The sequence below is a fragment of the Acanthisitta chloris genome, unplaced genomic scaffold (genome assembly GCF_000695815.1).
Source record: "Acanthisitta chloris isolate BGI_N310 unplaced genomic scaffold, ASM69581v1 scaffold25341, whole genome shotgun sequence".
Taxonomy (NCBI): Eukaryota; Metazoa; Chordata; class Aves; order Passeriformes; family Acanthisittidae; genus Acanthisitta; species Acanthisitta chloris.
The window spans coordinates 36,520-48,460 of record NW_008654696.1 but is presented as its reverse complement, the minus strand read 5'-3'; the positions used below and the strand labels follow the sequence as shown (position 1 = coordinate 48,460).

General features: G+C 39.7%; 1 protein-coding gene across 1 annotated transcript; it reads left to right on the top strand.

Annotated features, from left to right (window-relative positions):
* Window positions 1-281: 281 nt before the first annotated feature.
* GATM (glycine amidinotransferase (L-arginine:glycine amidinotransferase)) lies at window positions 282-11,937 on the top strand (the record flags this gene model as incomplete). The annotated part of the gene is made up of 8 exons (XM_009083649.1): window positions 282-497; window positions 4,166-4,361; window positions 5,299-5,489; window positions 6,715-6,852; window positions 7,138-7,302; window positions 9,218-9,281; window positions 9,383-9,499; window positions 11,700-11,937. Coding segments are annotated over 8 exons (1,200 nt in total), but the record flags the coding sequence as incomplete, so codon positions are not given.
* Between the last annotated feature and the right edge of the window lie 4 nt (window positions 11,938-11,941).

The window sequence follows — 11,941 nt, the reverse complement described above, 5'->3', positions numbered from 1 at the left end:
CGCCGCGGGCTCCTCTCTCTCTCTCTCTCTCGCCGCGGCTCACCGCCCCCTCCGTGCCCGGCAGCACGGCCCGGTGATGCCGCTGTCAGTGCCGTGTCATTCCCCTCTGAGCGGTGCCTTTAAGCATCCCTCAGGCTGTGACTGAACCAGAATCGCTGCGATGAGCTGCGTTTCTGTTAATAGGCCAAATAATGCAGGTTGCTTTGGGATTACAGTGTTGAGCCGTTGCTTTGTGCCTTTTGTAAAGGTAGCGTAATTTTCGTTCTTCTTTTTATTTCAAGCTTCGAAGAGTGTTTACAGGATGGGTGCAGCGAACTTTCCAGAGCACCCAGGCAGCCACGGCCTCCCAGAACACCTGTGCTGCTGATGACAAGGCCACTAGCCCTGTGCCTAAGGACTGTCTTGTTTGCTCATACAATGAATGGGATCCACTGGAAGAGGTCATTGTGGGAAGAGCTGAAAATGCTTGTGTCCCACCTTTTTCTGTGGAGGTTAAGGTAAACAATAAAAATAACCTTAAGTAGAAAATAATGTGAGGTTTAGATACACCATTTGCTTAACCTCAGTTCAAAAAACCCAGGGGATTCTGATCTGATGTTGAAGGAATGGTAAACACACATACCTGAAAATCTATTTAAAGTGCTGGAAGTGGTAGTTTAGGGGAAGTTTAAGATGTACTTATGGAGAAGACTTCTCTTCCCCAAGCCCCTTTTATGTTTGTGTGTCTTTTTTTAGATTCTGGGTTATGATTCTGGGCAGAAGTGGCTGGAGGAGTGTGAATGAATTACTGCAGCTTGGTAGTTCTAATCTCCAGATAGAAGAGGAACCATTTGATTTACACTGGGACATTTGGGATGATAAATTGGTGCCAGTGAGCACAATCAAAAATTTAACATTGACTTCATTATGACTCATATTTACTCCTTGAAAGCTGCAGCTCAGTTATCAGTCTCTGAACTCCTCTTCCAGACATTCCACAAGCATTTAGAAAGAAGAGTGAATGAGGATTAGCGTTTCTAATATACAAGTGTATGTATGTGTATTTATGCAGGACTGCTACAATGAATGTGCAAAAAGAGTAAGGAAAAAAATGTCGTAACTTTTTTACACTGTAACATTAAATGAGGCAAAATTCTGTTCTCAGGCAGTGGACAAGGTCTTGCTTTAGTGCCAGAAGAAATATTTCAAATGTCTCACTTGCTGAAGTGTGAAATGCTATACAGGTTTTACTGCCTATTAAGCCAGAACTACTCACATGAGGTCTGAACTTCACTTTCTCTTCTATGCAATATGAAAAACTCTATGAGGAATGTCCAAGTATAGGATGACTTCTGCAATTCAAATACCTACAGCTTAGGGTTAAAGCAAGCTTTAGCTTTGCTGTGCATAAACTGCCAAGTCTACAACAGGCAGTCAGAACAGTGTACCAACTGAGATGTGGTTTGCTCTCATTTTCTCTGTGTTTGTCTTAAATTTTGCTGTAGAAACTGCAACAGTAACTTCACCTGGGGGGCACTGCTGAATAATCCAAGCAGTAGTTCAATCCTACCTTAACATTAGTGCTATTAATTGATAGATTCATTATTGTTCAAACCCCCATGTGGCTGAAAGGTAAGGTGTGTATGTGTGTGTTGCTCCAGTGTAATGCCATAGCCAGACATCCCTGTTCCTGGCCCTGTAAGTAGCAATTCTGGCGTTGATGTGTATCAGATGGAACCTGCCAAGTATGCCTGAGGGTCACTGGTTGGAAAAACTGCAGTTGAAAACCAAGGAATTGACTCATACAAGGAAAAGTTGAGGCTTTGGACCTGAGACACTTTCAAAAACACATCTTGGATTATAATAGTTGGATAAATACTTGTGTTGAGGTTGAGTTTTAAGATGGTATGCAGCAAGTATGGCTGCATTCAGCATTCTCTTGTACTTTGAGACATAGTTTTGGTATACTCAAGTCTTTTTGCTGTGATGTGGGAGTGATGTGCTTGGCATAAGAAGGAGGAAGGAAGCAGTTGAATGGGGAACCCTACATATCTGGTGAATATTAATGAGCTGACACTTTATGGCATGTCCTTTTTGGAGCTTGAAATGGGCTGTGTAGGTTATATAGAGGTAAATGCACTATTTGGGAACATGCAGATTAGTGACTACACAAGTTGAGAAGATTCCCTTTCTTTAATTAGCACTTCAGTGAAAACTCACAATTGAGATATATTCTTCTGAAGCAGTAAACAGTCAAGCAGTTGAACTTCTTAGCTTTGTACTCTGCAATGCTTTTCAGTATGTTTTGTGAGTAGTAGTACATTTTTGATGAAGAGGTATTAATAACACAGGTCATTGTATCTTGAGTGAGAAGATGTGTGTGTTTACTATTGAATTAGTCAAAAAGAATTTTAATATCAATTTCTGTTTTAATGTACTGAGTTTAACAACTGTAATTACTGGGATTAAGGTGCATCTTGGTAATGTTAATTATTTGCCACAAAAAATGCTTAAAATGTATAGCAACTACAGGGAACAGTTCTGCTGTTTCTTACAGGCAATCCTTCCTTATAGGACACTCTTAAATGTCTTTGTGAAAAGAAAGAGTTTGTCTTAAATGTTGCTGCAGTGTTGCAAGTACTGTCAGACAGTGGGTCATAAGGTGCATTGAGGAGATTATTTAAAGCTCTTTTCTGTCTTGGCTATGGTATTTTTTTAACAGTCCAAACTGTCTTGTATGTATGTGATCAAAGGGGCCTGGAATCTCAACCCTTTTCCCAGTTACTCAGATGGCAGGGAAGGTAAGGAATAGGAGTAGTGTTGCAGTGCTCATCCTTACTCTATTGTAACTTTATTTATGCCATTGTATTAGTGCAACACAAGCGTGGTTTGCCAGGCTTGAAAAAGAAAGCATACTAGAGGCTATGAGGTGAAGAGAGGAGCTGCACCTCTTAGGAACTGATGATATTCACATACATCATGGCTGGCTCTGGAAATAACCAGCTTCGCTCCATAGGATGAATTTATCTCATTAGCAGGATGTGTTTCCATAGGAATGCTAGGCACTTCATATGGTCTGCATGTGACTTCTGACCAGCTGGCAAGTTTGAGGTGATCAGATTACCCAAGACCTCACTTATAGAAAAAGAATAGATTCCTTCAGGAAGGATGGGAAGAAGCTTCGGTACTGGAGGAGCAGGATGCCCATGTTAAGACCTTTGTCTGGGCTCTGCATAAATGTTAAGGTTGAATTTTCTTTCATCTCTCTTACCTCTCTAGCACAAGGGCAAATATCCAGAAACAGTAGGGAATAGAGTGGATAGTCTGGATTGTTAAAGAGGATCAGGCGTGCCTTCAGATGAATGGCCTTGCCTGCTCAGGGCTCAATGACAATGCTAGTCCAAAAGGAACATTGCATTATTTTTTTTTCTGAGAACATTGCTTTTTGGAAGGTAGTCAGCAGAGAATCTCATGTTTGGAAGGGCATGTTCTCCTGCATCCCACTGCTGTCCCTCATGCTGCCTGAATGAGATGGACTCTTTCTGGGCTCACCACTTGCTCATCTGTTCCTGTCCCCTTGTGCTGTCATTCAGAAGAGCTCCATATGCACTTGTATCTCTGCTAACACTAACATGACAGAGGAACAACAAAACTGCTGCATTCACAGCTTACAAATCTGAAAGAAGTGCTTTCAAAGATACATTGAACTGAAGCAACACCATCTGTTTTGATTATATGTCTGGATTTTCTTATCCATGAGAACTAGGACACCTGGATTTACTTAAGTTTAATGACTGCACACAGTCACATGTGAAACCTTGCTGATAGTGTGTATAAATAGAAGTAGTAAAGATAAAAAATAAAGATAGCAAAGTGCTACCAGGATATGGATTCTCAACCAGGCAATAACAGAGAATGTATCTGAAGCATTAATGCTTCTTTCTTTCTTTTTTTTTTTTTTCCTCCCCCTTCTTTCCTTCCCCCTTTATTTTAAGAGAATCAGCAGGACATTAACAATTCTTAGCAAGTCTTCAAAATATTGCAGGGGTCATATGTAAGGCAGACTCCAACATGTTAGGGTCAAGAACAAAAAACTTTGACCATTAAGAATTGTGTCTTATGCGTCTATTTCACTCCGAAGTAACTGATGCTTATTCTTTGTCACTTACCTCTCCTTTTGTTTTAGGCAAACACGTATGAGAAGTATTGGGGATTTTATCAGAAATTTGGAGGCCAGAGCTTCCCCAAAGACCATTTAAAAAAAGCTGTTGCTGAAATTGAAGAGATGTGCAATATTTTGAAAAGAGAAGGTGTTATTGTCAAGAGGCCTGATCCAATTGACTGGTCTGTGAAGTATAAAACACCTGATTTTGAGTCTACAGGTAAATGTTCCATTGTTGAAGGTGTTGTCTTTTTAGCTCTTGTCTGAGACACTTTGGATGTCATCTAGTCTAACTTCTTTCTAGGAGCAGGATTATTGCCAGCACTAAGTGAGGTCAGAGACAGTTTTGTGTAGCTATGACTTGGAAGGTCTCCAGAGATGGAGATTCAGCCACCTAGTCTGCCGACCTGTTTTGGTGCTGCATGGATTTCCTGATGAAAGATGTCTTCCTGATACCTAACCTGAACTTCCCACAGATTCCCTTTGTATATTGTCACTGCCACTACCAAGAAGTCTGTCATGTTTAATGGCCCTCAGAGTAGCTGTAGACTGTTACTGCTTTGTCCCCAACTTGCCACATGAAAGGTCAAATGATATAAGGCCCTTTGGCTGTTTTAATAGTTGGATCTTAGAGTTGGATCCACCTTAAGCTATGGATGTCAAAGCAGTTGGAGGCAACAGTTTTCCATGAGGATCCTCACTAGTGTCAAGGAAATCTGAATGTCTTCTAACTGTCAGACTCCTTTCCAGCTTTTGTAAAAGGTACTACCAAGCTTTAAAAGGCTGCTATATAAAGAAATTAAGTTCACTTGAAAAATGTGCATTATCACCTTTTAAAGTTATCTGGGTAATTCATAAACATTTGTCTAGTTAATTTTCATTAACCAAATTATGAAGTGGAGGCTTGATGGTGGATGACTTTCATCTAGCCATGGATTTGTTATGAGTGAGGCTTTGTAGCAAGAGTTGGACGTACTTTGAACAACAACTGTCACTTTGAAAAATTACCGAAGCGTGCAAGGGTCTGTGCTAACAATGCTTTTTGCCATTAGTTTTGGATAGAAATAATGGTAAAAAAGGAGGGTAAAAAGCGAATAAGCTGAAAGAGCAGAGAAAAGCATATTTGTCTTGTAGGTTAATAGTTGTTTTCCTTTCAGGTATGTATGCTGCCATGCCGAGAGACATCCTGCTCGTGGTGGGAAATGAGATTATCGAAGCACCTATGGCTTGGCGTGCTCGGTTCTTTGAGTACAGGGCATATAGGCGACTAATCAAAGATTATTTCAACAGTGGTGCTAAGTGGACAACTGCCCCTAAACCCACAATGGCAGATGAACTCTATGATCAGGTACTGTTCTCATTTTGTTTAAGAGCATCAGTTCTGGTTGTACAGAATTTTGTGATATCTAGGTTTCACAAAATTGGGGGTGGAGGGAGATGGGGAGGAATTGCACAAAACAACTCTGGAAATCTGTGGGTTTTTTCCTAGTGTCTGCAAACATTTTGTAGCCTTTCCAGCTGAAACTGTGTGTGCAATTAGAGAGTAAGAAACAGGAAGTTTTGTCTGTTGAATTCCTCTGCTTGGAATTGTTTTGATTACTGGCTGTAACAGAGCATTACTAAAGAGGAAGGAATGCTAGAAAAACATCACAGAGATTACTTTAAAGAATTAAGATTCCCTGAGAGTGTCCATAGTTCCTGAGTGTATCAAAAAGTGGGAAAGAATATATATCTTGTCACAGAAAAGCTGAACTCCTAAGTAGTTTGAAAGTCACATAAAAGAAATAGTGGAGGAGCTAAACTGTGGGTATTGACCTTCCAAATATTCAAGCAAATATTAATTTTTTTCCTAATAATTTTGACTCAGACTATTTTGGTAGTTTCCTATAGGCCCCCAAATGCATTGGACTTCGGTAACCGCATGTATAATAAATGTAGAAAACTAGTTGTGGAATGATTGCAACTTTCTGGGAACAGTGACATCTCATCAGTGATGCAATGAAGTCTGTGTTAAACAAAATTACCTTAGAGTAATCTGTCAGTATTAGAAAACTTCCAGATCCTGTTCTAAAGCATAGAAACTGCTTTTCCAGTGGCTTTTTGTTTGTACTGGATTTTTTACACCTCAGTTGTTCTTAATTGCCTTGGGTAATTTTTTGTTATTTAAATTCCTGAAGTTCTATCTTCTAGTTTGAAGTACTCCTCCATTTTTAAAATGTGGAAAAAATAGGGAGTCCACCTTTGCTAGGAAATAGCTTGCATACCAGTGTTTCTGTCACTGTGCAGTGAATGCATTTGAGCCAGAATATTAGAGTGGTTCTGAAGAACATGTTATAACTGTTGTCTCTTACCAGCTGTTCTTGAATGTGCTTAAAACCTTTCATTATATGTCCACATTTAGACCTTTTTCTTAAAATTCTAGTACTCAGTAAACCAAACCACCTCTGAGGAATATACTGGATATCATTATAAACACATCTTCATAATTTCAAAATACTCTTCAGTAGCAAATAATTTGAAACTTTCCCTTAACATATCCAACCTAAAGTTGTTATTCCTTTTCCTACAACTAGAATTATCCGATCCACTCTGTTGAAGACAGGCACAAACTGGCTGCTCAGGGAAAATTTGTAACTACTGAATTTGAGCCATGCTTTGATGCTGCTGACTTCATTAGAGCTGGAAGAGATATCTTTGTACAAAGGAGCCAGGTAAACAAAGCTTGCTCTCAACAGTGTTGGTATCTAACTTACTGATTGATACTTTGTCTTTTTAAGTTCCTGAGCAGCATTAAAATAAGAGGGTAGACAAAAGAAATTGCTTTTCATAGAATGTTTGATAAACAGGGTAAGACTGTCTTCCAGCTGGAGGGTTAGCTAAAGGCACAAACTATTATTTTTGCCTTTAAATATTTATTTAAATAAAAGCTTAAACAAACCAAACTTGGATGCAGTTTATTTCCTAGCCCACTGAAACTTCCACTGTCTTGTTTTCAGGTTACCAATTACATGGGTATTGAATGGATGAGGCGACACCTTGCACCAGACTATAGAGTGCATATCATATCCTTCAAAGATCCTAACCCTATGCACATTGATGCCACTTTTAATATCATTGGACCTGGTCTTGTGCTGTCTAACCCAGACCGTCCCTGCCATCAGGTAAGAGAGTGGAAGAGGAGAAGGAGTTTTGTGTTTAAAAACGACTCAGCTGGATTAGTTCCTTGATGGATAATTCCTATTCCACACCCTTATTTTATATACACTTGAATAATATTAAATTATTGAATTTAAATAGTACCCAGACAGTTGTTCAGGAACTTACAGATGTATTTGGATCTTGACTCCAGAACTCTCTCAGCAGTGCAATGACTGTTGTTCTTCCTCAGTTTTCTGCTACTGCTCTTTGTGCTTTCTTACTGTGAAGCTAAGTGGATGTGTTGTGTGCTTCTGTCTATGTACATGGTTTAAATATGATGGAAGTAATATCATTTGTAATAATGTAGTATCAAAGCAAGTACCTAGGATATACTGCTGCTCTGAGCACTTCCACTGCATAAATGCATTAGGTGTATCCAAAGTGAAATTGAGGGTTTTCTGTTACTCCCTTTTCATTCCTATTTGGAAACCTCTCCTTTGGTATTAACTGAACTGATGGCAGGGAGCTGATAGCTGCTCAGGCTTTCAGCTTTGAATAACTGAGAAAGAAATACTTTCTGAAGAGTAGGAAAGAGGAGAGACATGTAAAAACTGCTACTACACTCTGAGAAAAAGCTAATCTAGCTAAACAGCACAATTAGATCAGAAAGCCTTCCAGGGAGTAAGAGCTTAGCTGTGTTAGTCATGTTACCCGTAGTAGTGCTTGAGGATTTTTGTGAGGATCCCCATGACTTAAGGAGCTGTACAGCCACATGGGAATAGCTGAGCTGATGCTCAGTCAGTGGGATAGAGCTGTGTGCTGCAGGGACTAGAGAGCCATGTGCACAGCATAGCTCGTAGGAGCAACGTTAGTCTCTTCTCAACCAATGACTTCAATGAAAATGCTCTAATTGAATTTCTGCCTCTTTTTTAATATCCGTTCTGAGAACAGATTTTTTTTAAACAATCATAGTTTTCCCTCCCCTTTTCTGTTTCACTGTTTTTTGTAATCTTACTTGCAAGAGGAGGTTCTTGGTCTCCTTGTGTTAAACCCATGTCCTGGGGCTTTTTTTTTTTTTTCCATGGAAAATTGCTGTCTGTGTAGATAGAAGAGATAGATGCAGTTTGCTTTCATAAAAACTGATTTGGCAGCTCTGGATGGCTGGGAAGTGGGGTGTGAGAGTGGTGTGGATGAAAGGAAGCTTTCCTTGGACGGTGCAGATGAAAAGGAGCTTTTCTTTCAAATCCTGGTAGGTCAGGCTGGTTGTGGAGTGCTGGGGATCCGAGCTCCATCTCGTGGTAACGCTCCAGTAAAGAGCTCTTCCAGCTACTCAGACAATGAGTTAAGACATCAATTCTCCTCGGGCAAATTATCCTCTTCTTATTTTTAACTTCATTGTGTAATTCTTAGAGACACAAGTTATTCCTTAGGATGCCTTTACTTTGTTCCCTTTGTTAAACAGACTGCATATTAAGGTTCTTACAAAGCACGATGGAAAGGTAATTTTGTGCCTTATTTCTGATGGGCTTATTTCTATAAATGTCAGTGTGATTCATGTCAATGGCTTTTACAACCATATGTGAAGAAATAATACCAAAAATAAAGAATTTAATAAGTCTGTGTTATTACGAATACATTTACTTCACAGGTTCCAAACTGCCTGTGCTACCTTTTGCCCTTAACATATCCCAGTACACCTAGCATGTATAAAACCAGTAAAAATAAATTATATTGGTATGCAAAGTTTAAAAAGGCTTTTAAAAATGCTTGTATGAAAACTGGGTTTGTAGAAGAAACTTGAATGAGGGCAAGATGCTGAACTGATGGAAGGGGTTGTCAGGCATATTGAAATAGCCTGAGAAAATATGACATAGGTTGGAGGATATAATGTGATACTCTCAGAACCCTCTTGAGAATATAATTAAATTGCTCTTTCAGATTGAGCTCTTCAAGAAAGCTGGTTGGACTGTGATTCAGCCCCCAGTGCCACTCATCCCAGATGGTAAATTCACTCTTTCTTTTCTAAGGATTCCAAGAGTATTCTTAAGGGTATTAATATGGGGCAGTATTGGTACAGTAAAAGGTTCATTTTCACGTGTTTAGATCACCCACTGTGGATGTCTTCCAAATGGCTCTCCATGAATGTCCTAATGCTGGATGAGAAACGTGTGATGGTGGATGCCAATGAGACCTCGATTCACAAGATGTTTGAGAAGTTGGGTATGTCCTAACATACTTCTACATATACTTAAAAGAAAACTATTGTGATACCAGCTGTGCACATCAGAATGAAAGGAGGTTTCACTTAAAGTTGTCAAAGCAGCCACCATTGGAGAAAGTACTCAAACAGTTGCTGGATGAGAAACGTGTGATGGTGGATGCCAATGAGACCTCGATTCACAAGATGTTTGAGAAGTTGGGTATGTCCTAACATACTTCTACATATACTTAAAAGAAAACTATTGTGATACCAGCTGTGCACATCAGAATGAAAGGAGGTTTCACTTAAAGTTGTCAAAGCAGCCACCATTGGAGAAAGTACTCAAACAGTTGGATTAGAGTTTCACTTAAAGTTGTCAAAGCAGCCAGCATTGGAAAAAGTACTCAAACAGCTGGATTAGTAAGAATCATTCAGTGATTTTTCTCCAGGATACTTCAGTCATATGAATATGAGCTTCTTTTCCCTCCACAGCTTGCAGCAAATAAAGATATGAGGAGCAACTGAAGTTACTGCTAGTAACCTTTTGAATGAGCTTTTTTAGTGTAAAAATGTCTGTTCAGTTTAAGGTGCAAATCTGCCTTGGAGAGGCTGAGTGCCCATATTGCTGAGTGATACAGAGCTGGCTATCCCTCGTTGCCAAAATGCTTTCAGGTTTTTCTAGTTTCAAACTCATTGTACTTTAAACTGTCAAATTAAGACCACTTCACTCAGGTATTTCTTCTCATTTATGGAGAATCTCAGTCATGAATCTCAGATGCAACCTCATGTTAGGGTGAAATTCCTTTAGCTATGCAGTGGCAGGAGAATTGTAATTGAACATAAAATCTGAAGTCTTTTTTACGCACAGCTCACTGCAAAGACAGATAGTATAGATTTAGAAATCTGTGCTCATGCAGTTAATCTGAGTGCTTTCATCGTGCTGGGAGGGAAAGGTTAAGTAGATCCTCTTGTGGCTCATAGCTGGTTAGTAAGAGAGTAGCCAGATTGCTTGATGCTACAGCCAGGTGACTGTTGCTGCAGGATAAGTACATGGTGATGCAAAAGTTGACAGGGTAGAAAGAAGACCTATGGGTAGATGAGAAGTCAGGAAGGACAGGATCACTGCAGAGTAAAAGGTAATAATTCCCAGTAGCAGAAGACTCTCTTAAAGGGAGCAAAATGATGGGAAGGAGAGAATGATCCAGAGGTGGAAGACAGCAACTGTGAATCTAGAAGGGTTGGTGCCATGGATGTGAGGATGCTTTTTGAAACTTCCCTCAAATCTGAGAGGATTGCACGTGAGAACCATGCAACCTAATGCTTTAAAGTGCTTTTAAAGACTGGCTATACAACCTTCAGTGAATCACTTAGCTTCTTAGTCTTAGGCTGTATTAATTCTCTGCATGACCAAGGAGTTGAGGATTTATAAATGCTTCGAAGTACTTAAAAAATGAGGCTATTAATTCTGATCATGGCTTATTGTTTGCACTTGACCTTCACAGTTTGTGTAAGTTCTAAATAAACTCCAATAGTCAGTAAGTTCCTAGGGCTAAGATGGGTCTGCTGGGAACAAAACTATTGCTGACCCAGGTGATAGATTCTACCAAGCTGCTGAAAGTGCCAAGAAGCAAAAAGGCAAATTTCATAACTGAGAAGTCTTCTGATCCTAGTCCATCTCTCAGGACTTTGTGTAAGCTCAGCCACAGCTGAAACATCAGAGCTGAAAAGAAGTAGGAGGAAGCTTAACTTAGGTAGTAACCATAAGAGCCTCTTTTCCCCTTTGGAGAAAGATGGACTCAGAGCTATCTAAACACTTTTCTTGAAAGGCACTTGAAAAAGCACATTCAGTGTCTGAGCCACAAATGCTCACACAGACTTATGTAAATGTGCCCTGATCATGTATTGTATTTCAGCTAATTCTTCACATACTGCAAAACCTGAATTTATCTTTTTATTACTGGCATGTCATAACACATGAAACACTGGCTGTGCTCCAGGCACTGTATATTCCTGAGGGTATATAAACAAGCCAGCTATGTTCCTAGCTTGTTCTCTGCCTAGAATTTGGGAAAATAAATTCTCAACAAATGAGTAGGAAATACTTTCCGTACTTACACCTAGCTGTATGATCTGATAAAGAGTTATCTAGTGTTCTGATCAGAGCTTGCCACGTGAATCTGAGATTTGAATTTTAAAGTATGCAGTGTATGCTTCTTTCAGGCATTTCCACAATCAAAGTGAATATTCGCCATGCCAATTCACTGGGAGGTGGTTTCCACTGCTGGACATGTGATATCCGTCGCCGTGGGACCCTGCAGTCTTACTTTGACTAGGAGCCAAATAGGTAGCAATGGTTCAGCATCTAAAAAAAGCATAAGAAATGAATGAATCAATGACACTTTGTTAAAATGACTGCATGAGCTCTAGTGCTTGATCAGTGGTGTCCTCATAGTGGTCTGGTA